The sequence below is a fragment of the Scardinius erythrophthalmus genome, assembly GCF_964197995.2.
Source record: "Scardinius erythrophthalmus genome assembly, chromosome: 13".
Lineage (NCBI taxonomy): Eukaryota > Metazoa > Chordata > Actinopteri > Cypriniformes > Leuciscidae > Scardinius > Scardinius erythrophthalmus.
Window position 1 is genome coordinate 8559899 of NC_138233.1, and position 27652 is coordinate 8587550.

General features: G+C 36.2%; 1 protein-coding gene across 1 annotated transcript in view; it reads left to right on the forward strand.

The window, feature by feature from the left end:
* Positions 1 to 6011, forward strand: part of cplx1 (complexin 1) — a gene marked incomplete at both ends in the record, with an annotated part of 43635 nt that extends 37624 nt beyond the window's left edge. The window contains one exon of the mRNA XM_081382414.1: positions 5814 to 6011. Coding sequence (XP_081238540.1) covers positions 5814 to 6011 — 198 coding nt within the window. The remainder of the gene's footprint in view (positions 1 to 5813) is intronic.
* Positions 6012 to 27652: the final 21641 nt, after the last annotated feature.

The following is a 27652-nucleotide window of genomic DNA, read 5'->3' on the forward strand; positions in this document are numbered from 1 at the left end:
TATCGTTAGCTAAACCTCAAACTAAAACCATGAGAAATGAGAAAACTTGAACTTTTTTTATTTCAGCTACTTGCCAAGGCAACATTTATCATTTTCATTCATTCATTTATAGACCTATTACAATAAAACTAATATAAAATGACAACAATTTTAATTAAAGTGAAAACAGAAAATATATATAAAAAAATCGAAGACCAGTGATTCGCAAGCTGTTCCAAAAAAAAATAAAAAATTTACATATGTACATTTTATTTTACTCTTATAAGAAAAAATCATATACAGTTTACAACCTTTCCCGTTTTAATTCATTTGTTTTAATTCACAACTTGTTTTATTACTAGAAAACATTAAATAACCTGTTAAACCTGGAAGCATTATGCAATCATTTAAGACATTCCTCTTTATATAACTGAGTCAAGAACCATAGGGTTCTAAATAGAACCCATCTTTCCCCAGTTAAAAAAAAAAGTGTATGATCATGTTTGGTTTTTGTTTGAGAATCAATATTATAATAATACACTGCCTTTCAAAAGTTTGGGATCAGTAAGATTTATAATGTATTGAAAATACGTATTTTCTGCTCACCAAGGCTGCATTTATTTAATAAAAATATTATAAAAAACAGTAAAAAAATAAATAAATCAGTAATATTGTCAAATATTATTAAACTGTTTTCTGTTTGAATATATTTTAAAAAGAATTTTCAGCATCATTAATCCAGTCTTGATCCTTCAGAAATGATCCTTAAGAAATCATTCTAATATGCTGATTTGCTGCTCAAGAAACATTTATTATTACTACCAATGTTGAAAACAGTTGTGTACACATTTTTTTCAAGATTCTTTGATGAATAGAAAGTTCAAAAGAACAGCATTTATCTGTAATAAAAAGTTTTTGTAACATTAAATACAGAAATGAATACTTCTGTTTAGTCATTCAAAAGTGACAGTAAAGACATTTATAATGTTACAAAATATTCTATTTCAAATAAATGCTGTTCTTTTGAACTTTCTATTCATCAAATAATCAAAACATATACACAACTGTTTTCAACATTGATAATAATAATAAATGTTTCTTGAGCAGAAAATTAGCATATTCGATTTTTTTCTGAAAGATCATGTGACACTGAAGACTGGCGTAATGATGCTGATAATACAGCACTGCATCACAAGAATAAAATACATTTGAAAATATATTCAAATAAAAAACAGTTATTTTAAATTTTAATAATATTTCATAATATTACAGTTTTTTTAGTATTTTTAATCAAATAAATTCAGCCTTGGCAAATGCAAGCTTACCGATCCCAAACTTTGAACGGCAGTATACTGTATGTTGCAAAGTAGTGATTCACAGTGAATGGTGAATTATACAGACCACATAAATACAGAAAGCATATGGTATTTATTTTTCTTTGTTTGTTTCACTTTTGGGGAGGCTGAATGTAGTTGAGTGGTGCGTTGCGTATGAGAATGGAGAGCTCTAAGGGTGCATACTGTGAACCAGAGGGACTGGAAAAATAACAGTCTAGCTCTGGCAAGCATTCCATTACTGTGGAGGCTGTGGAGATTGACTGTGCTTTAGTCCCTGCGCTCATACTGCCATATGGCTGCTTTACTGTGCAATAATAAAAGAACAGAAAAAGGTGTCATGGAAGGGAAGACCCAGGGACTACTAAAATGAAAATGTTCTAATAAAAGACAGTGATATTTCACAGCTTCATCACATTATTACAAATATTATTACGTTATGCATTGCAGAGTATTAGTTCATCTACATTCATATACTGTAAAACTGTCATTAAAACTGCGATTCATTTGCTCTCATTTAAATGTATATGAGCTACTGTTTGTTACAGAATGTTTTTTAATTATATTTTAATGAAAGTTAATTTATGAATTGTTAGATGTAGTCTTTAGGCAGATTATGATAAACAGTCTTTTAAAATGACTTTAAAAATTCCACAGTATATAGACCAGTTTACTTCGTCATACATTCTGCAAACCACAACAGCTGAATTGGAAGATTCCTGAAAATGTTCTTCTTCAGTATGCATTTACAGGCTGAACACTTGTATAAATGACATCAAGAACATTTGCTTCATCAGATGTACTAAAGTCAGAGCTAAAAATAATTATTCTGCTTAACAGACTTGGCATTTACGAATTTGTCATGATAATTTAACTTGGGCTCCTGAGTCTCAGAGATTGAATGGTTGCGCACAATAGAGAATGATTTCCCTTTGTGAGCAAACTGAGTTGGAGTAAAACAGATATATTTTTATGCAAAGCCATGTTAAGAGAGGATGGGAGGCCACAGAAAGCCTGTCTTTTTTCTGCTATAAGCCATCACCCCCATGGGTCTAATTTACCACAAGGATTAAGGCAGAATCTTCACATTCTGTACAAAATGACTGCAATACTGATGGAAGTCCTTATGTCTTGTCCACGATGGCTGAACTTCAGGGTTTGCCATGCACTCCCTTCAAGTAAGCCATTTAAGTATTTCTCAGATTAAGCTGCATTAATACGATTTCATGTCTACATAAGGGATGGAATCCATATTATTCCTAATTATAGATAGTTTAAGAAAAGTAGAACATCATTGTTTATAAGGCCAGCTGCTGATTGCACGAGCTAGTTTGTGACCCAGTCAGAGGAAGAAATCATCCATTGTTTAGGCCACTTATTGGCAAGATGTCACAATTATATATGTCTCAGAGCAGCAACGAGTTCTAAGGGGGGTATATTGCCCTAAACATCATTCCTTCATATAAATCTCCTTCCTTCCCGTTAATATACATCATTCCTCAGGATGCGACTGTGATTCCCGGAGCGATACAGGAATTAGAACCCATAATTTGCAGGTTGTACGAGTTAAAACAAGCAATGCATACACATAGTATATACATGTACACCTTCAAAAGTATTTAAAGGGTCATTAAGATTTGTTAAGGGTTATTGAGAATTAAAGAGCCATTAAGATTTTTTGATCATTTTGATTAATAGTTTTGCTGTTTATTCAAGCAAGGAAACATTAAATTGATTAAAAGTGACAGTAAAGACTTTTATAATGTTACAAAAGACTTTTATTTTAAATAAATTCTATTATTTTTGAACATTCTATTCATCAAAGAATCCTGAAAAAACATGTATGATCGTTACCACAAACAAAAACTGTTTTCAGAAATGAAGTGAATCAGACACTGAAGACTGGAGTAATGATGATGAAAATTCAGCTTTGATCACAGGATTAAATTACATTTTAAAAGAGAAAATAGTTGTTGTAAATTTCGATAATATTTCACTATATTATTGTTTTTACTGTATTTTTGATTAAATAAATGCAGCCTAGGTGAGCAAAAGAGAAAAAAAAAACATAAAAAAATTGTAACAACCTTATATATACACTCACCTAAAGGATTATTAGGAACACCTGTTCAATTTCTCATTAATGCAATTATCTAATCAATCAATCACATGGCAGTTGCTTCAATGCATTTAGGGGTGTGGTCCTGGTCAAGACAATCTCCTGAACTCAAACTGAATGTCAGAATGGGAAAGAAAGGTGATTTAAGCAATTTTGAGCGTGGCATGGTTGTTGGTGCCAGATGGGCCGGTCTGAGTATTTCACAATCTGCTCAGTTACTGGGATTTTCATGCACAACCATTTCTAGGGTTCACAAAGAATGGTGTGAAAAGGGAAAAACATCCAGTATGCGGCAGTCCTGTGGGCGAAAATGCCTTGTTGATGCTAGAGGTCAGAGGAGAATGGGCCGACTGATTCAAGCTGATAGAAGAGCAACTTTTACTGAAATAACCACTTGTTACAACCGAGGTATGCAGCAAAGCATTTGTGAAGCCACAACACGCACAACCTTGAGGCGGATGGGCTACAACAGCAGAAGACCCCACCGGGTACCACTCATCTCCACTACAAATAGGATAAAGAGGCTACAATTTGCACGAGCACACCAAAATTGGACAGTTGAAGACTGGAAAAATGTTGCCTGGTCTGATGAGTCTCGATTTCTGTTGAGACATTCAGATGGTAGAGTCAGAATTTGGCGTAAACAGAATGAGAACATGGATCCATCATGCCTTGTTACCACTGTGCAGGCTGGTGGTGGTGGTGTAATGGTGTGGGGGATGTTTTCTTGGCACACTTTAGGCCCCTTAGTGCCAATTGGGCATAGTTTAAATGCCACGGCCTACCTGAGCATTGTTTCTGACCATGTCCATCCCTTTATGACCACCATGTACCCATCCTCTGATGGCTACTTCCAGCAGGATAATGCACCATGTCACAAAGCTCGGATCATTTCAAATTGGTTTCTTGAACATGACAATGAGTTCACTGTACTAAAATGGCCCCCACAGTCACCAGATCTCAACCCAATAGAGCATCTTTGGGATGTGGTGGAACGGGAGCTTCGTGCCCTGGATGTGCATCCCACAAATCTCCATCAACTGCAAGATGCTATCCTATCAATATGGGCCAACATTTCTAAAGAATGCTTTCAGCACCTTGTTGAATCAATGCCACGTAGAATAAAGGCAGTTGTAAAGGCGAAAGGGGGTCAAACACAGTATTAGTATGGTGTTCCTAATAATCCTTTAGGTGAGTGTATATATCTTGAGCACATAACAGCAAGAGCACAATTAAAGTGGAAGATTCCTTCATTCTCTCTTTGTGGTTTTATAGTGTAGCCAAAAGGGTAAAATAGTTGAATGGGCAAGAATTAACGAGCCTCAGACCCTTTGGGGGTGAAACAAAGACGAAATGGACCATTTGTCATCCAAGTACTTCTCTAATGAAGTGGATTTCCTTGCCAATATTCGGCACACCATTTAAAATCAGGGCATTTATTTGTAAATGAGAAAGTGTCTCTGATCTAAATGAAGCTTCTGTGAATCACTAAACTAACTGCCAAAGCCCAAATAATTACATTGACTTGCCAAATGGCAGTCTGCCAAGGTTTTATGGACATACACCATCCCAATTTAAATGTTTCTAACATTCATGTCATGAGACAATCTAGAACTGAGCGAAGCCAGAATTCTCCAATGCTCAAACATTTGTATGCCAATCAACAGGAAATAGTCTTGAATGTGATTCATCAAGGAAATTTCCTTTCCTTTCCTTTCCTTTCCTTTCCTTTCCTTTCCTTTCCTTTCCTTTCCTTTCCTTTCCTTTCCTTTCCTTTCCTTTCCTTTCCTTTCCTTTCCTTTCCTTTCCTTTCCTTTCCTTTCCGTTCCTTTCCTTTCCTTTCCGTTCCTTTCCGTTCCTTTCCGTTCCGTTCCGTTCCGTACCTTCATGTCTAATACATGCATAAATAGATTAATTTATGCTTTGCAGCAGACTCTTTTATCCAAAGTAACTTATATATTGAATTCAAGGTATACATATCAGGCCTGACCCCCTTTTTGTGTGTATGGACGGGAATTATTTAAATGAGGAATTTTGTGATGTGTTTATTCCCGGAAGAAAACTCAAGACTACAAGGCGTTTCAGGGAGTTCTGAAACAGTGTGCACTGATATAGAGAATAAATCCCTTTGGAGAGGACTTTGTAACTTTGCAGACGTTTTTCAAGCTCAAACAGCAACATTACACACTAAAGAAAGCTGAAAATGTATATACATTTATAAAAAATAAAAATAAAAAAAGCATAATATGTCCTCTTTAAAATTTGGGGTTTCTTAAAAATGATACAGCAGAAAAACTGCCAAAAACTAGTTTAAAAACAAGTTAACAGCAAGAGGTGACATTCTAGTGGAAAGGCCTAACATGCTGCTGTGTATTTTTCAGTATGGTATAAAGAAGAAGGAAGAGAAGGAGGCAGAGGCCCAGGCAGCCATGGAGCAGGCGTCAGAGGGCAGCCTGACCCGTCCCAAGAAAGCAATCCCCGCCGGCTGCGGGAATGAAGAAGAGGAGGAGGAAAGCATCGTGGACACCGTCATGAAGTTCCTCCCGGGCCCGCTTCAAGATATGTTCAATAAAAAGTAACAGCATTCCACGACAAGTCGTGATAAAACGGGAATCATTAATGTCATGAAAGCCACCTCCTCTTTTCCCTTCCCCTCTCTCTCTCTCTCGCATTTGTTCTAAGATCTCTGGACTCAAATCGTGTGCCATAACATCTGTCTTTAGCTGCGATACAAGTGACTTTTTTTATTATTATTATTATTAAAAGAATGAGGAAAAATACAATTTGTGCACTAGAAATGTTACATTGCAAAAGCTCTGCTTAAAGACAAATCGAATGCCCCCTGAGTCCAGACCTTAGAGCAAGAATATTCCTCATGCTTCATTAATTTTGTTTGTAAATAGCAAATGAAAAAATAACTGTATATGACTTTAGGATATATATATCAATATACCTATATATATATATATATATATATATATATATATATATATATATATATATATATATATATAAATATACAATGACTATGAGTACAAGCCATAATTTATCTTGGAGGGATTTCTCCGATCATATCATATTTTTGATTGTTGCTCTGTTATAGTTATTATTAATGAATCCATGTGGTTTACCTATATATACATATATATATACTGTATACAGATTCATTTAACATCCATACTTCAAACTAGTATACAGTTCCTGCCATCATGAATTGTCACATTGTATCCGATTGAAATGACTGAAAACTGTAATATGGAAGAGAACGTACATGGTCTGGCTGTTTTGCTGTTTCTTTTAAGTATGCTACCATTTTTTTTTTTCTTTATCAGTACACTATATCCAATTTCATTTAGCATTTTTAGCTGAAATACACTGAAATTTAAGGCAATAACTGTGGTTTTGGATTTTGTTGTCTGACATTGTACACCAGTGTTAAATTGCATATTGCTCACAACTCTGTAGATCTTCGTTTGGAGAAAAGCAGACTATACGTCCCTCATTACGTTGTCACGCGCATTCACATCACAATCTTGTAAACTGGATTTGATGATTAAAAAGGAATCACAAATGTTAGCTAGCCACAGCGAGAGAAACCATAGCGCTATGTGTTTCTTGAATTGACTTGTTTGTGCTTTTACAGTACTTAAGATTGTGGATCGATCACATACAACTACAATTGGATCAATAGGGCTATACATATAAATAATTATATAATCTCTTCATCTTCACTGCTGTACAGTAGAATCTAGTTCTTTAGTGTCTACATTTATTTACGTTAGCTCTCACAACATGGTTGTGAGCACACATTACGTAAACAGACAGTGACAATGGTGCAATATTTGTTTCTAAATGAAGATGTCCTGTGTCCGTTGGTTGTTTATGGGACCCTGATCCCAGATCAGCAATAACAGACAATCTTCATGGCTATGTATTCAGCTTATTTGCTAGAGAATGTTTGTGTGCAAATGCTGTGTCGTCTTCCTAGTATCAGTCAAGCGAGCTTATTAAAAGGAAACTGGAGAAGGACGTTGCGCGATTCCTACTTTTTAGAGTCTCTAAACAAAGCCTGGCTCTTATTTTATGAGCTGATCTGACTTGTGTTTTATGCCTGCTTGTTGCTAGTTTACGTATGACTTTATTTCTCGTTGTTGTAACTGCATTGACAAGAGGGAAAACAGCGGAACTGATTTCAGATTTCAGAAAATCAGATTTTAAGACGCAACGTCAGATTGTATTATCCATCCTCTCTTTTTTACTAAGAAAATAAAAAGATAAGCTACTTGGCCGTGGTTTGATAGCGTGTGCTTGTATTCTCATTAGATTATGTCTGCAATTACTGTAAATAACAACGCGTTCAGGAAATCCTGTTAGTCGCAGATGTGTATGTTTAAACTTTAACAACATTCAAGATTCAGAAAAATACAACTAGGAATCAGGCTGCCATTCCGTTGTTTTGAACATTCCGAATATTCCAGACATTCCACCCAATCCATGCTGGCCTGTGAATGAGGAGAGAAAAGTTTTTTCAGTGTCTTGATAAAGCATACGATAAGCTGTAGCTTTGAGAGTAAAAGAGTGTAGTTTTAAAGCACATGGGCACATTGATGTCATAGCTTTCCTGCCATGTACCACATGAAACAAGGAGTTAATTCAATTTATATTAAAGTTTATAATATGAATGTGCTACAGTTTAGAATGGCGTCCTTAAACAGCTGAACAGACTAATGCTAGCGGTCAATCATCCTGAATGTTGTCAGATTTTACTGCCACTTGTGTTTAAGGCCTTTACTCACAAGAAGTGACGATGTCAGCTGTACCACTTTCAGAAAGATGAGATTCAGCTCAAAACATTAGCATAGCATTAGCACAGTAAGCGAAATACGTGCAACCTTCCGTGCAAATGACTTAGCCTAATATCTCACATTTCTGCCACCCAGAGTGTACTTTACAATCGACAGAGGCCATTTTTGGAGCACAAACACGATTTTTCTAGATGAATATCAACTGCCCTCGATTCTGCCGCTCTTATAGTGTGATCGGTGTGACGCGGTGAATTGTCATCAGCTGCACTGATAAATAAATACTGCCCGAAACCCATCACTCATCCTATATCATCACCTGTTTTATTAAACCAAAGAGTGTTCCTGTTTTGTGAGATTGTCTGCTGTTATTATTTTAACTCTTTTTTTTTTATGTTGTTATTTTACATTATTTTCTAAAGTGGTGTAATATGCGACTACCATGTCAGTTCTTTGGGCTTTGGGTTTTGTGATTGTCTTAAACAGATTCCTAAAACAAAGAACAAAAGAAATGATCACACAATTCAAATTTAAAGTTTAAAAACAATCAACAACAAAACATTCACCCATTCCCTGAGCATCTTTTGTATGTTTACTTCAGTACTGTATAAGTAAAAAATTGCATACTCATCATGATGTTCTCTAAATGTAAATCAACATTTGACATGCATTTACTCAAAGTCATTCCGTGTCTCTCAGATGCTAATGAAGATACTGCCTAACACAGAAACGTTATGAAATATTCCATTGTTGTTATATGAATGTACGTGTCTACTGTTCATTGTCCTATGTGGTAATCTTGGTTATCTTGGTGTGATTTTCAGTCTGTAATCTGTTACTGTCTCTAGGTGGTTGTACTTTGGAAAAATTCTGTTTCTTATTTGGTGCATTTTTTTTAAGTCGCTGTAGATTCACCTCCCTCTCTCTTTGTTGATGAATTGTATGCATGCATATGATGTGCACTGTAGGTGAGGTTGTAAATGATATTTCTGTGTGTCCTCTGTGTTTTTCGAACGCTCCACCTGTAGGCCTCACTGCATGCCCGTTATAGACAGATTTTAGACTGTAACATTCCTGCCAAATGGAATCACCACACACGGATAATAAAGTGATTTCATATAAATGTTTTATGGTTGTGTGTTCCTGCTTTCGGCTGGGCAGCAAAATCTCCTGTTATTTGAGGTTGAAGGAAAACAGAAACAGACATTCTAACCTTTGAAACAAGATTTAAAAATGAAAACGAGTCATATCTTACGCAGTGGTTCAAGGGTTTTTAAACAATGTTTTGCAGTGTGACCTTGTTTTACGTAGAAAATTGTATGTCGATCCAAAAATGTATTATTTCTGCATTAATTTCTCGTTTTACATTCTTTCAATGCTGCTCTACACATTTTCAAATAAATAAATAAAATTCAATAAACGTTAAAGGGCTTTGAACAGAATAATCTGTCTCATTAAAATTATGATTAGATCCTCTTTTCCAAAAAAATGAAACTGGTAAAAAAAAAACAAAAAAAAAAACATTAGGGCTGCCAAATGATTTAAAGTAATATTCCTCTTTAAACAAAAGTTGTTTGCCCAAACCATAATGGTCATGACGCATACATTAGTATTCTGGAATATCAGAGTTGCAATGCAAAAAAAATGACAGTGATTTACTATGATTTTATTATGACTTATATATACTTGCACCTTTGGATTAATCAGATAATATGAATTAATTTGTCAACATTGACGTTATTAGTCATCACATGCCTGTATACTTACAGAATGACTCTAAATCATTTGTACAACAGCTTACAGCAGCGCCAACATCTAGCTATACTTTCTATCTTGATCAATAAAAGTACAAAAAACATAATTGTAGGTGCTCATAAAAAAAAAAAAAGTAAATCCAGAAAAAAGTGGGTGGTCTGATGAAAAGCAGGCTGGCTCGAAACATTACCATTGTGGGAAATGTTTTAATAAATGAAGGGAAATTTTATTTGCAGTTGCAATGCCAACTTTCTTGATTTACTTTATGTCCTCACCATATAGACATGAAGAATGCAGGTAACCATAGTGACGATGACTAAAGTAAACATTCAAGACGATGACTTCAATGAGAACAGGATGACACAATAACTGCGTCTCATTTCGAAGGCTGCGTCCTCAGGAGGTCGCATTTGAAGGCTGCATACGACATCGAGGCGTTAGATCTTTTTTAGACCTTAGACCTTTTTAAAAATTGCAATCAAAATGCCCTGTCCACAGTGAAAAGTCACATAATTTAAAGTCTTTTGCCACTGATTGCTAGTTTAGAAAACATATTAGACGTGAATTTTAAGATGGCACCCCCTCAACCATTCAAGAGCTAAGTGATTTTGAGATTTAATATAGCATGATAAAACCTAAATGCGATATCAGCACATACATGGGAAAGTTGTTTTGGTTCCCTAAATTCCCATGAGTCTAAAACCTGTAATGAAAGTAAACCACTTATGACTCCTATGTTGCTCTTTAAACTGCAGGGGGAAATCAAGAGACTAGAGCTCTAATTGTGTAGTATAGTGTATTCATGCATATCCATTTACTACCATGCCTGTGCTTTTGTCCCGATGCACACACTCCACTTCCTGCTCTACAAAAACATGAGACTACTGGAGAAAAAAAATCAATTCCATTATCATTTACGCTCAAGGGTGGCCTTTTCATACTCAGCTGCTTTCTTCGTCTCAGAACAGCTCTGTGCTGGTAGGAGAGCAGGCTTCAATTGGCTTCCTGCGGTCATGAAAAGTTTATGTCAATTAAACGGTCTCTATTGAGTCCTACATGAGGAGACCCATCTTACATAAGAAAAGTTTCTGAGGTAATCTCTCGAGGTGGCTTCCTCCACAACCTGAATTCAGCTTATTTTAAAGGGTTAGATCACCCAAAAAGGAAATTTCTGTTATTAATTACTCACCCTTTTGTCGTTCCAAACCCAATTTGATTTGAATGTGTGTGGGGATCTCTTATGAAAAAGTCATACATTTTGGAACTTAATGAGGGTGAGTAAATAATAATAAAATTTTCATTTTTTGAGTGAACTAACCCTTTAAGGAGGACACAAATATAAACAAAATGCCTGTCGGGAGGCTTGAATGTGAACTTGGCTGTAGGGCCACTGCCAGGGGCTTCTAATGCCTCAGGCAGTTTTCAACACAATTTTCAGCTTTCATCATTTGTATTGGGAATTTATTGTTCCTGTCATACCAGACAAAGTAAAAGTCTAAAGGTCCCTTTCCATCACTTTGTGTACACATTTCTGAAGCCCTAAATCACACGTACATACTTTCAAAAGTCATCAAGAGTTTGAGTATTTAATACAAGACCAGAAATGCACTACAAAGTCCCTAAGCACTATGACTGCATGCTGTTTGCACTTTTAATACTAGTATGCATGTTTCCAAGAATCACATTATATGAGAAATTTAGCATTGGCAATAAATTATCTGACTATAAATAAACTATAAATTCCAAGAATTCTCTAAAATCTGCTGATGAACATATCACTCCAAGAATATAAGAATTCAATCACCTATTCAGACTGTCTCCTAATAAATTTGCATGCCTGTCAGTCAGGACATATCTATTTGCATTCAATAGATTCTGAGATTAGATGTGTAAATGAGGCTGAAGAGGAAAGATTGGGGGGAGAGTTGTATCGTCAAATCTCCATCTGAGCAGCTTCACGCTGAGAGATGGAGTTTTTGGCCCCGGAATTGAGATTCATCCTCTGAAATATGAAAGCCATTTTTTATGGCCTGGGGAAACCATGATTGACAGCTCCATTGACACGCAAATGGTAATAAAGAGCATGTGATATGGGATGGAAGAGCAATGATTGAAGGCAGCTCTTCTGGGACCTGCAGCTTTTAGGGACAGGTGAGAAGATGGCCACACATTCACAGACACACACACACACACATATACAGGCCCCACCTCCTAATGGCAGGCACTAACACATTATAGTAGAATTATGGGCTATTTCATTTCAAAGGTTACCCCTGGAGGACTTCTCCATTTCAGCATGTTATAAAGAGCGAGATTGAAGCCTATGGAGATTAGAAAAGCACGGCTGGAGAGACCCTGTGACCTCAATTAATGAGTCTGTGTCCTTAGCCATTTTACAGATACAGAGGAGCAGGGACAAAGCACTCTCAGTCGGAAACCCAGATGCCAGAATATTCCAAGTTGATGCATTTAAGCAGTAAACGACATAAGATAAAGCCGGTTACCCACAGCTGACGCTGCGATGCACGGTTTATGGGCAATAGAGAAATAATAGCTCTGTTCCAAGAGCTGCCTACCTAGACAGCATTTTAAGGCATTATAGGCATTGTACTGACACAAAGTCTGTTCCAATAGGGCAAATTATAAAGCAGCATTGAATACATTCTAAGTGGAGAAGGCAATCCCACAGTGGCGTGTGGTCAAGACCCTTTAAACCCTTTAGAGAAGTGTGTGTGTCAGCCAAACCCCTTAGATCTAAGATACTTACTTAAAGTACCCCCTGAGGTTTTAAATTAATATTTCAATAATTTAATGACACAATCAAAGGATCATGGTTCTCTGATGTCAGTTAATGGTTACATAACATGCAAGTAAACATGAACAATATCTATCTTTTTTTTTTTAGAAAGTGTTTTATTTGGATTGTTTTTCATTTTAAAATCATTTTTAGGGCTGTGTGACTTGGCCTAAAAATTATAGTGTGATTATTTTTTCATATATTGCAGTTGCGGTTTGAACTGCGATATGACAGATATTAAATTATGAAATATGAAAATGTCTCATATTGCTACTGCTGAGACATCCAGACACAAAAACACAAAGACTACTGGAAATAGTTACTTTCAAGGGTGTTAACACTTGGGTTCATATTTACAACAATACAAATGTTTATTTATAAAATTCTTCATTTTTAAACATTCAAACCCTCAAGATTTTAACATGTCAAAAACTTGATCTTTTTTTTTTTAGTGGAATATTAGTAAAACGTTGAAATTTCATTTGCATTGCATTCCCAAATGCTCATTTAAACTCACTGTGCTTGCAGAGATTGGAGTTTAAATGAAATGCCAGCCTTTGATTTGATGATTGCGATTTGCTATTATAGTTTTATTTGATTCATTGTGTTGCCCCATTTGTTTCTTTTAATTTTAAATTTGATTAAATTAATTATTAGCTTTGATCAACTCACAAACCCCTGTTTGGGGAAACCCTGGGTTAAGTTATAGAAATGATCCAAAATGGTAAACAAGTTAAAAAAAAGTTGATTATAAATACATGTTTGGAAAAAGTATCACTAAAATCGTTTAAACCAATTAAAATGAACAACTTTATTCAATATTTGTGTGTGATATGTATCCAGGGTGCGATTTGCCGGGGGGGATGCGTGGGATTTCCCCCTTTCTGGTCAATGTATCCCTGCCTCTGCTTAATTATTTTTATCCCCAGTGGGGATAAATTTATCCCCCCCTCAAAGTGATCAGTGCTACTACACTAGTGGCGAGGCGGATCACAAAACTTATCACGGATCCGTGGTTTGATTAAAGTCCATTTTATTTTAAAATGCGCTACTTTGACTGGCTCCGCGCAGCCTCTATCACCACTCTGAAGACTTGCTCAATTTCCCGCCCACGGCGCTATATGATTGGTTACACCTCACGAGTAATAGCCTATCAACACTTGCGAGACGGCTGCAGGTCTTTTTTTACGCCGTATATTCAGCATATTACTGAAGCGGGAATAAAAATCACAATCTGATTATCTGTTTCTATGATGACAAGCAGGGTTAGTGTCCCAGTCACACCACTGAGAATGGCCGAAGTTACACATACGGTGTTTTAATCAATTGAGACTAAACGCAAAGGTTTTTTGATTACTCACTCACTCTTGAGTTTCTGGCGCGAGTGATTTCAATGTAAAGACGCGTTTACGCGCGTCTAGAGGTCCTGCGGCGCGGTAGACGCGAAGCCCGAATGAGGCGAATTGACTTTGTCGGCCCTGCCCGACACGTTAACTGTAATCATGAGCCCGAGCCCGATTTATACCCGTCCAGAGAGAGAAGTTTTACACACATTTTTTTTAATACGTGGGCCGTTATAACCAGGTGGCGCCAGGGAAGTTGAGATGAAGCAAAGATGAAGTTGACGATCGCCATCTCCGTAGTGAATGCACATTTATGGAGAAATGCATGAATTACATCAGAGTGTTGCCTATTTCTTTTCGTTTTAAATTGTTTCGTTTAAAGACATTTCAAGCTTTCTTTAGATATATTTCTTAATATTCTCTGTGTGAGGCATACACTGAGTTTCGATTAATTTATGATGAGATGCGCAGTGCAAGTGACCAGGGCGCGCGGGCGCCTCCATGATTAGCCTATAGCCTATGTCTGCTATATTTGCTTCTTAAATACATGCAATTCGTTGATGAAAAATGTATTAAAATTAAGATACAATTTATACAAAACGAAATTCACTTTAAAGAAAGGCTTTCTACAAAACAAAACTTAATGAAGTGGTCAAAATCATGTCTGACCCACTCCAAGTCTCCCGATATTCTGCACATCCTATCTTCGTGCTGTTCACTTTTCATAATCAACATAGATGAAAAAAAAAAAAAAACATTATAATATTTTAACAAATATGCAACTAAATTTATTTAGTTATTTATTTATTAAATTTATTATTTAATGGCTAGGCTACAACACATAGTAGGCCTACAGAATCTCTACAAATTTCTGCACATTCATTTACTGCTTCTGAATTTTACACACAAGTTGAAAGGCATTTGTTTGTGCATAGTAAAACATATCTGCAACATTTATCAAGTTCACGGATAATTGTGCGTGCATTTATTAATTATTATCTTAATTAATAATGCAACAAGGACAAATCATGGTAACTGTCTTGTTTGTTTATTCAGAATGAAATGGATCGCAAATGGATCCGAATGAAGAAATGTAAAAAAAAAAAAAAAAAAACGTGGACAATGATGAACACAGAAAATAAACATGAATGAACTTTGGATGAACTTTGGATGGCCTAGGAGGAGTAGGCCTAGTAGGCTACAACTCTAATTCAACAAGGTTTTAGAATATAGAATATTTTTTAAACAAAATAAATATTTTTAAAGTTTATTATCCCGGGCCCGGTGTGATGCGTGCGAGTGGAGGAGACGCTGAACATGACACGTGACGTGTTGCATTTTGTAACACAAGTGCTTGATCAAGGGCCCGGCCCGGGTCGGGTCAAGTTCAGCTCGGGCAGAGAATCTAAGCTCTGATTTATCTGATCCTGTCCATTAGCTTTGATCCATGTACGGCTTTTCAGAATGTCACCAAGTAGCCTAAATATTTATGTAGCCTAATTTTTCAGCGCGAAAACTCTAGCTAGCTAGCTGGGAACAATGAAAAGGGTCCAGAGCAGCAAATGCAGTGAATGAAGTTCATGTTCTCATGGTTTATTTTTATGAATAAAAATGTTTCAAAACATCCCCCCCTCTGTTTTTTTCACAAATCGCACCCTGTGTATTGCTATGCTCATTAGATTATAGGGTTGTCAGCTTAGCAACATGCTAACATCAAACTCTATTAGACTCTCCTTTGCAGATCTGCTGCTGCATACAGAAAGTTGAGTTAGGACGCTACTTAGCATGCAGTGACACGTAGACTGTATAAAGCCATGAAATCAGACACCCTCTTCTTGAAATCCGATCACAAGTGGTCACAGGAGATGAATTAAAAGATGCATGTTACTACCAAAGCAAACAGCGATCTCTCTCGCCTTGCTGCTTGTGATTGGATCACCTGAGATGGATGTTAATGCCAGGTGTGAACAGTCACACAGCAGATCTTGGTGCACACAAACAGGCCTTACATCTGTACACTTGAGTGTCTTGGTTTACATAATGCCTTGTTTTCTGGTGTGTTTACAGCCCCGAAATAACCTTAAGATACAGAAGGAGCTTAGCTGTGCTTCATGCAGTTTAACGCATCCAGACAGCAGATAGTGCAGCCCCAGTGTGCATTGAAAACATATTTACACAAGCTCTGCTGCCATTGAATATGGCGGTGCTAAATATCACAGCCCATTTTTCCCAAGCAAATCCGTTCTCTTACTTCACGCACTGCATTTCTTTGGATTAAGCTCTGCTAGGCTGCAAAATTGAACTGCCAACCACCTATAGAAATTTGATAACTGAGCCTAATGCACTGAATCCAAATTTCTTTCTTTTTCCGTGGCCCCTGAGAAGAGTGGCGTTAAGTAAATCTGATTTTCATGCTTACTAAAGCAAGCCATACATGAAGAAAGAGAAGACAAATTCAAGAGTTGGTGGAGCATCACCAATATCCCAGAGGGGCCCTTTGATATCTTATTATCTTACTGATTGATGAAACATCTGGGCCACTTAAGTTCAACTCTCTATGGCCAACGAAGCCACCCACGTGTAGTCCATCAGAATACCAATTACTTATTGTGGAAGACCTAATTGGTTCAGAATGAAGTTAAGATGTTCGGTGCACTCAATATGAGGAGTCTAGACAAGATTTATGCAAATGAGAGAAGGTAAATGAATGAATGCCTTTGAAATGGTAATTCCCCAGGGTTTCAGAAGTTGTTGGCTAGGCTGATGACTCCACAATGGCAAAGTCTAATTTTGCATTCTTATTAGGAGCTGTGAACCAAGCCTTTATCAGTGAGGCCTGTTTACCACAGAAATACAACACAACATTATTAGTGCTATAGCTTATAGCTTGGCAAGATACAAGCTACTTTTAATTTAAAGATAAACAACACCTGGGGCAATTAGTTGTGCATATGGAGCTGGTTATGTGATGCAAACTTTAAAATGTATTAGTTTATAAATCATGGTCTACGGTAAAATTGTTTTGAGGGCATACTCATAATATAGTAATATGCCAGGAATCGCACAAAAGTAAGTATTTATTAATCGAAAATCTGCCCCTGTAATCATAGATTGTGTAAAAGGGAATAAAAATTGGTGGTGTTTTACTGCCACTAGAGTAAATCTGGAATTTGCACTGAATTGTATGTATATTTTTTGGGAGTTTTGCCAACATTTAGACACAGTAGAGGCACGTTTCCCAAATGAGCCTATGTTGGATAAGGTTTTTGAATAAATCTGGATTAGGGCGACAACATTAAATCTTGAAGAGTTACAGTTACAAAAAAAATAAAATAATAATAATTTGAATGTGTAAATGATGAACATTAGCACTGACCTAAATATTTTACTATTTATTTTTTGAAATATTAATGTAAATCCAAATATATGAATACAGATACAAATTTGCAAATGCTTTAGAGAGAGGGGATGTTTTAGAGCAACGTTTGATTATAACTTCATTAAAGCTGTGTGCACAATTCAATATCACATAAAAATGCCATCTATGTCACTGCTGGAAAAAGTATAGTTTGTTACTGGAAAAGCAACACTATAGAAAACAGAACTACTGTCACACAAATGAAAAACTAGCTGTTATATGAAATGCACACTGTTTTCACAACATACATAGCATGTTTTTACAGTAATAATGAGATGTCATCACAGCATATTTGCAAAAATATTTCCTTTCAGAGATCAACACACTCTAGAGCTGCTCTTAATTACTATCTTGATTAGATTAAAAGTGCTGGTAGATATGCTATAGATCACAGAATGCAGGGCCAACCAGAAGACAAGGACAAGAGAGGACATCAATTATTTGCATGAGGAAGACACATGCACTGCAGTGAAATTGGCTATTTCATAGAACCCAGAGAATCATCAAAGGACACTATTAATCCCGGGAGAGATTTTACTCAAATTCATTTGCACAGTTTGAAAGGAGCTATTTTCATATACAGTAGAATGCCAATAGAAAAAAAAAACTACTTCAAATTCATTTCATTTAGAATTTAAAAGAAAATATCTTTGGAGCCTCTTTGTTCATCCAAACTATAGTGCTGTGAAATTATGCACTCTTTATTATAATCTATTATATCCATTATAATCTAGAACATGTTTACAAGGATGTGAAGGATGTAATTTCTGTGCGACTAACCGTAATTGCACAAAATTTTGACTGCTGTCAAAATGGTTTCCCAAACACGCCTCCCGTCTGCCATTGGCAAATCAAACATACACTGCAAAAAATGATCGTGATTTTAACGGTCAAAGACTGTAAAAATGCTACAGTGAAAAACTGTTAATTGGTTAACAGAAAGTGTCCTTACTATATACGGTAAAAAACTGTGATATACATTTAATACATTTAATGTAATTTACTGTAAAATACCGTTAAATTGACAGTTTTTGGAAGTGAAAAGAACAAGCCATTGTTTAATTTACAGTGAAAAAAACGTAAATTGACATTCCCACAATTCCCTGCGTGACACTTAAAGGAGAACTCCGGTCAATTTTAACATTGAGCTCATTTTTTTGTACATTTGGAGTGCTGTCAATACAGAGAACAAACGACAAAAATCGGTGTTGCCTACACTGAGTTATTCTATTTTTAAAATTTGCACCCTATTGACTTCAATGGGGCAAGTAGTAAGCCTGCTTTTTAGCCTCTTAACATCCTTGATGTGTCATTACGAGTGCACAGAAAATGTGAGTGATTCCTTCCGAGTGAACACGGGTGAATCTGACTGCAGTAGATGTTAGAGATATTAATAAAAATGAAGTTAATTCAGCCAGCGCTCATACCTCTGTTTACATCCTGTTTTCGGTGGAAGGCCATAGTAATCGATTGTCGAGTTCACGCGCGTGATCATAGGCACTAAACCTCTGCGCGTGAACTCGGCAATCGATTACTATGGCCTTTCACCGAAAACAGGATGTAAACAGAGGTATGAGCGCTGGCTGAATTAACTTCATTTTTATTAATATCTCTAACATCTACTGCAGTCAGATTCACCCGTGTTCACTCGGAAGGAATCACTCACATTTTCTGTGCACTTGTAATGACACTTAAAGGATGTTAAGAGGCTAAAAAGCAGGCTTACTACTTGCCCCATTGAAGTCAATAGGGTGCACATTTTAAAAAGAGGATAACACGGTGTAGGCAACACCGATTTTTGTCGTTGTTCTCTGTATTGACAGCACTCCAAATGTACAAAAAATTAGCTCAATGTTAAAATTGACCGGAGTTCTCCTTTAACATTTGATCTATTTTTGTTGAAATAACTATGTTTCTTCATAGTTTTTTTTTCTAATCAGTTATGACATTAGGGTTTATGTTACATTTAATGTTGTTAAATTAATGTTTATTGCATTTTTTAAATTTCATGTGTGTTACCATGATGGTGTTTAGTGTTTGTGTGAATCACACTGTGCAGCTTCTAAATATTAGCATTAACATTTTTGTGAAAGAGCTGCTTGTGATGAGTTTTAATTCATCATGTGATTTTCATCACCATTGTGATTGGTGGTTGTCAGTGTATAATAACTTTGGTACAAAACAGATATTAATACTTCAATAGGTCAGTAAATTATCATTGTACCAGATAATTAAATATGGTTTATTACTGTAAATTTAAGTCTTTAAAATAAAAAATGTTGCTGCCGTATTTTTTATGGTAAATTTCTGGCAACCACAGCTGCCAGTTTTTTATCGTAAATTTAACAGATTTTTTTTTACAGTGTATTTCTGCTGTAAACTCATGCCATTGGTTGAGCCAATCTTTCTGTGTCAGGCTAGTTTTGAATTTGCTTACATTTTTAATGGAATCAGCCTCCAGCATTCTTGTCTCTGCACATTAAACTGGAAAAACGTATTTTAACAACATCAATGTTTAACCTGATAAAACTCTATAAGAGCAGGAAATAGATTCCACTCTGGACTGTATATATGGATATTCAGTTTCCACAACATAAAATATTTCCATTAAGACCAGCCATTGCATATAATGTAATGGAAGTCTGGCTGTTGCCATGGCTCTTGACCAGTAATGGAGGCGAGTGGAGCTACACTGGCAGCTCATGGTCACAGCTTTTGGCATCAGTTAGGCATCGTAAATCACTCTGCCCTCGCCGTTCGAGCAGATCCTTTACAAGGACAGATTACAGTTCTCAGGCAGAGACCCCGGGTACCAGCCTCTTCAATATTGCAGGCTTCAATATTGCAGTTGTGATATATTGTTTCCAAATGAGAAATTACATCACAAATACACAAATATGACAAACATGCCATTGAAATAATGTTAAAAGAATGTCCTGTACATTCTATCTATCTATCTATCTATCTATCTATCTATCTATCTATCTATCTATCTATCTATCTATCTATCTATCTATCTATCTATCTATCTATCTATCTATCTATCTATCTATCTATCTATCTATCTATCTATCTATCTATCTATCTATCTATCTATCTATCTATCTATCTATCTATCTATCTACAGTATCTATCTATCTACAGTATCTACAGTATCTATCTATCTATCTATCTACAGTATCTATCTATCTACAGTATCTACAGTATCTATCTATCTATCTATCTATCTAGAATCATCTGTTTCACAGGAACTGTAAATTCATTGAAACACTAAGAGGCAAGCATTCTTTATAAAGGAAAGCTTCAACTTCATCCACAATGTTTCTTTTATAGAGTGCTGCAGGCGTGACGTCAAAACTCGAAAAAGTAGTTCGCCAGTGGTTCTCTTGAAATCTGTCTATGGTTTTTATAATGGGGTTTTTCAATTTAAGAGTAAAATAAGGTCTGTGCTAAACATAAACTTGACGATACTTCTACATTTCATTCTACATTGTAAACTGAACACATTCGATCACACCACAAACTTATCAAGTTACTTATTAGACTTTTTTTTTTTTTAAATGAACATAACAGCTTTGAAATTCACGTTTTCTATATAGGTGTGTTTAATTTACATTGTAGAACAAAGCGTCCAAGTGTCATCAAGTTACGTTTACCACAGACCATATTGTACTCATAAATAGGGTTGGGTATTGAGAACCGGTTCCAAATTTCCAAGAACCGTGGATTCGATGAGACGTGCATTTCGATTCCGCTTCTCGATTCGATTAATGTAAATCAAAGAACAAAAGAAAAAGAAAATCACTCGCTGACTGAATAACTTTTGTAACTTTAATAAGGATTAATCTATTTATTTTAGTTATAAATAGCAGTGCTATTTTACATTTGATTACATTTTATTTCAATTTCTGTACCTGAACTTTGTTTTGTTGAATTTATTTTTTATTGCAATTTTTTTTATCTGTCCTTATTTTATTACTGACTGTTTACTTGTCTTTAATAATGTTTGGAATTTATAATAGTTAGTCTAGTTGTTTTTTCTGTGGTATTTTTGTTAAAACCATAGTCAAAAGTTCCTTTGTAAGTGTTCTCTTCTGATTTTTGTTCTTTAGGCTGCAACAGAATGTAAATATGTTTGATATCTAAAAGTTTTTTACATTATTTAAATTGAAACTGGGAATCGATAAGATCGGAATTGATGAGCAGAATCATAATCGGAATCGGAATCACTAATATTCAAATGATACCCAACCTTCATCAGCTGAAAACCCCATTATAAAAAGCCATAGGAAAATCTCAAGGGAGCCACTGGCGAATTATTCTTCTAGGTTTTATTACTCTGTAGTATGTTGATTTTATCCAGTTTACTTTAGACTGATTGTGCAAATAATGGATTTCCGTGCCTTGCTTTATTTTAGGATCCAGCGGCGCACGTCTCACGTCACATGCGAAGAAAAGGTATCATGACTCAACAAGCAGATGCGATAAGCACCTTGGCGCCCATTTTGCTTTGTCGAGCACCACGGGTTGTGTCCACTTTGAACCCTTGCTAAAAAAATTATAATAATAATACACGTCAAACCTCAATAGCAGCAGACCGGGCTGTTTTTCATTTATTTATTAATATATTTTCCTAACGTCTCCTGGCAATGCAGTGAACAAATAACATTTTGTACGAAAAGAGCCGCAGACAAAGGGAACACTACTGGTGTTTGCCTCTTTATCTCCCTCGTTTAATTGGATTTCTTTGAAAGTTCAGATGAACCTCATGGGGCTCTCCTCTCGTTTTGCACCTTCACACTCGTTTTTTTTCCCTGCCTCTCACTGAAGCTGATTAAATCGCAGAGCCTTGCTTTAGGGGCCAATTCATGTGTCTCATGTCAGAGATGGCTTTGATTGATTGTTATTTCCACAAACACAAAACTATAGGACCTTTAATGGAAATTCAATAATATACATAATGAATTTAATTCATTACAATATTATTTGAGAAAGAAGTATATGCATTTTTCTCTTTCCCATGAAGATGAGAGGCTCAATTGTATGCAGTATGTAATATAAACATATGCACATGGCTCAAGGCAAAAATTATAAATATATATAGAACATACAGTACTGGAAACTTAATATAAATGTAAACTAATTTAAACAGGCTAAACGTAACGCATATTAATGTTGTCTTCATATGCACCTCTAAAAGCCTAAAAGTGACAGCACAATACGTTTGTAGGACAAAGTTCTCATGGCTTTTAAATATTCAACATCTGTAATTATCTTGATCATAATTAAGTGTTGCACACTCATTTTTAATTTAATTCTGTTGGGAATGAGATTCATCATCTTTTTATCTTTTTTTCTTTGTCTCCCTCCCTTTTTTTTGTAACAACTCCATAACTCTCTGAAGCTATTAATCTTCGTTGATTAGACACGAGTGTCTCTCAGAGCCATCTGTACAAAACAAGCAAGCTCCTGAGAGAAGTTGTTCTCTACTTCCTTCACAACTATCAAAGTCAATGGTGAAATTGAGATATAGGACGTAGAATTGAATACATGGCAAGCCAATGTACAGTTCACTATAAATAATTACCTTAAAACTGGTCACACATTTCAACAGGGAGGGTGGGGGTGGGGGGCATTTTAGTGATTTCTTTTATCCACCAATGATGCATTAAATTGATCAGAAGTGACTGTAAAGGCTTTTATATTATTACATAAAAATGTCTATTCATTATTTTATTCATCACAGAATCCTGGAAAAATAATAAGAAATGTTTCTTGAGCACCAAATCAGCATATTAAAATGATTTCTGAAGGATCATGTGACGCTGAGATGCTGCACTCAACTTTATGTAAAAGCGTCAGTCTGTCAGTTTAAGACTGAATCTAGCTCATCAACCTCCATTTTTGTACGCTGCTTATATGAGTTGATTGCTAACACCACTCCACACTAATTTTCCCACGTCCCATCTGTCACTGACATTTCAACCTGGTTGTCACCTCAAGCCCACCATCGACAAAACTGAACTCCCTCCCCCATCACTGCCACCAACCAATTCACCTCTGTTGAAAGACACAATGTCATAGCCTCCTGCTATAAAAAACCTGGGAGATGTCCAAGATGACCTTGACCTTCACAGAGAGCATGCACAGTCTCATGTAGTCAGGTACATTTTTACTATTGACAAAGTTTGGTTCACACTGCAGCTTATTCTGGCCAAGAATGACCAATTTAGAAATGAAAAAACAATCTGAGTGACATATATAGTGACAAACTGGTGTTTTTAGCATATATGCACCTTGTCTATACACTGTCAGAAATAGGGGCACAGTAGAAGTACATTTCTGACCCCCGAGGTATAATCTACACTAACGTACCCCATAGAGCTTATTATTGGACCTCAAGGTACATATATGTACCTTTCTGAGGGTCAAAAAGCATTTAAAAGGTACATATATGTACCGTTTCTTTTAAAGGTTATGGCACAATATTGTACCCTTGAGGGTACAGCCCCAGTGACAAGCCATTGTACCCCTAAAGGTACAATTATGTACTTTATTTTCTGAGAGTGTAACTGAAATCAATCTTACTATAATAACAGACCATTCTGTTATCTAAAGCTATTCTGCATGATAACTCGCAATGCCCCTCAAGTCTCCATTAATGGTTGTAGAGAAAATCAGACTTTGAGAGAAGAATATCTTTTCACTTAAAAGTATTATATCGCGGGTCTTGTCTGCACTGACATAAAAAATAACATATTTTCATCATATAGTCAGAAAACACTCAACAACTGGCTAAACCTGAGCCCTGAAAATGTCAGAGTGGTGACATTTCATCCCACAAGTATTCTGGGAATGCTGATTGCTTTTTTTAAAAATGCTTCCTTGGAGCATACAAGAGAGTGCAGGGATTACAGCAGACATGAAGGTCACTCAAGAGGCGAAGCTTTGTTTTAAAAGCATTTCCTCACATAGCATGCACAGGAAGGTGATTGCACCAACGCAATTGCGACAGCTCTCCTGTTGCTCTGCCTTTAGAAGACTCTGTGGTGGTCCATCAGAGTCGGAACAATGCCAAGATTGGCTCTCTGGGGAGCAGGCTGAGAGACACGGAAAATCCTCAAACATTAAATGTGAAACGAGCTCACGGTGGCCTCATGGTAACCTGCTCTCTGAGAATCATTTTAAGAGGCAGCTAACGGAAGTGGGAAAACCAAGCTCTATCTCTTTAGTCCAGAAAGCATGTGTCTCTCTCGCACCTTTTGTCTTCTTCACAAATTCAATCACTTCCTGACATTCTTAAAAAGCAACTAACAAGAGCAATTGGATGAAATGCAACTGTTTTTACCATGAAGCAATGCTCTATAGAAGCTAAAACATCAGAGCTCATGCACGAGGTGGTGAAAATCTAAAGTAATTTGCAATGCATACAATCGGCACTGTATAAAATTAGAAAAGCCATTTCATTTTCAAGCAAAAACTTTCTAAAGAGAGCAACTTTTCACATCATCACCCAACTTAATGTTGTTCAACAGGGGATTTTCTAAGTTCTGCCGCTGTGGAACGCAGACCTACTACGTTAATGTGTTGCTGTATCTCATTAATGTTGGAGCATCACGCTCTGGTGGGCACTATAATTCATTCTGTTCTTCATGCTGGAATACGACAGCTGCCAAGCTCTTGCAAATCACAGGGTGGTGGAAATCCCTGCGCACTGCACTTTCAGTCAAAAAAACAGCGAGAGCGGGTGGATGGGGGCAGGGGACACATAACCCAGCCCTTTTCTTGTGAGCTCTAAAGCAAGGAGAGGGAACTCAGGCGGGAAGTGGGAGAAAACACTGCAAAGGTTATGAGAATAAATATAGCTTTCTCTATCTCGGGCCCTTGGTGACATACTAATGGTGTTCAAAACAAAGTGTGTGAGACATTAGTCTACACTTTTGAGGAATGCCATTAGATATATTTTAGTTGTTTTTTTTAAAGGACAAATCCCATGTTTTATTTTGTAGTAAGCACTATTAGATATGTTACTATGATCTGTCATAAAATGATCCTAGAATGAAATGTGGGTGATTTTGGCCTGTCACAACTCTTGACCTTCTTGACTAAATAATTTTGACATAATCTGTTGATTTGATTTTCAATTAATAATAATAATAATAATAATAATAATAATAGTTTTCCAAATTATTAACTGAGTTATTTACCAAAAACATTTAGTTGGTCCAACATTTTGTACCATGTTACAGCCTGATTTATTTCCTTCATTATAAAAAATTGTGGCAATCAGGAAGTGACAATTTATAAATAATCTATTTCATTTCTCTCTTTTAATTTATTTTTTATTTTATACAAACGATGTTGAATGCACTCAGTAAACTTACCTTGTTACTCATGATCATTGATGCATTATGTTAAAGGTGCTTTATGTATTTTTTATTTTTTTTTTTACTGTACTAAAGCACAAATATACTATAACATGTTTGCAGAGATTTAGGAAACATGCTAGTTCACATACTGTACTTGTTTCTCCGTAAAACAATGCTACAGCCAGTAATTCTACTTTGAAATGTGTATTCTGTGTCAGAATGTCTATTTTTGTTTTGGACTGTGTGATCCCGCCCACTGCTAATTTACCCAATAGTATTTTGACACCTCGGGTTGCCAGCTGGTGGAAAACACAGCGTATTGTTGCCATGGAAGCCAGCATACAAACTAGATCAGAGATTGCAGATTCTACCTGACCTAAAAAGCCTCAGGATGCATCTAAAAAGTCAAGAGGCATATTAAATCAACTCATCAACTTCCAATGTAAGGCTCGTTGCCTTCCATTGTCAATTGCATTCATTCCTGTTGCGTGTTTTCAATCTGGCAACCCGTGTTAGAGTTGAGTCTGAGGAGGAGCGGGAAACAACTCTCTCCAATATTTTGAATTTGGACTGCATTATCCATTTCAACCACTAGCTGTCAATATTACAGACTGCACCTTTAAATTAATCTGCTAAATCTCTTATTTGAATGCTCTTAATTAAAGGACTGAATGCAGATAATAAATCATTTACACTGTAGTAACTGCAAACACACACCAGTGTTTTATGGGGCTCAAATGAGATTAGGTGGCTTATTATTTTTAAACAGCATAGAACCACAAGCAAACAGAGCAATGCTCTCAAAAAGTCAACATCTGTTCTGGATGCTTGATTTATAGTACGGAATTCCAGGTTCAGCAGTAGAATAAAAAAAAAAAAAAAAAAACTTGAACAACCAAAGGAGCAATTCACTTGCCATGAATCAATCTCCTGAAAATCATTCAAATGTTCTGTATAAAAGTCACTGTTCTGTATCATAGGCTGTTTTTCTATTTCAGTCAAGTGCTCTCATCTATAGCATGACACACACTCCTTCGCATTTACTGTGGGTGAGTCCACATGAGATGCATGCATTAAAAAAATCGATGTACAGTCTCTGTATATGACACTAAGAAAGATCTACCAGAATAGCTGTTTGTAAATCACTCAAATGCATCAATAATTTATATGTAGCTATTTAAAATGGATGGGGCAGTCCAAGGCTTTTGTTTTTCAAATCCAATCTTTTGGACAGAATATGGCCAATGTCATTGCGCAAGTAATCAAATTGGACCCATTTGTTCAGACACTGTCCCCAAGAACCTCTGAACTAAACGGATTGTGGACGGACACGGAAATATCGGAATTTTGCTGCCTGTCTGAACAAAGCCTAAGTGACAGATCGTAGGGGTCTAACTTAGTTTATTCTCAGCTCCCTGATTCCTGCCTCTCACTCTCTGTCCCTCCTCTGCTGTGTGAAAACCAACTACATTCATTGCCACCAAAGTCAAAGCAATGACCTTGAACAGAAGCGTCCATCTTAAAAGGGGTTTTGCAGTTCCTCTTTCTGCTTCAGATTTCAGATTACAGGTTTGACAAAAATGTTCTTACCTAGACCAGCTTAGAAAACTATCTCAGCACACGGGAGAAACTCTAAGCAAGGAATCACATGAAGTTTGATTTGAAAATCGAATTGCAAGGAACAAAGCTCATTTGAATTTAATCTAGAACACTGTGACGTGACATAACGAAGCTGT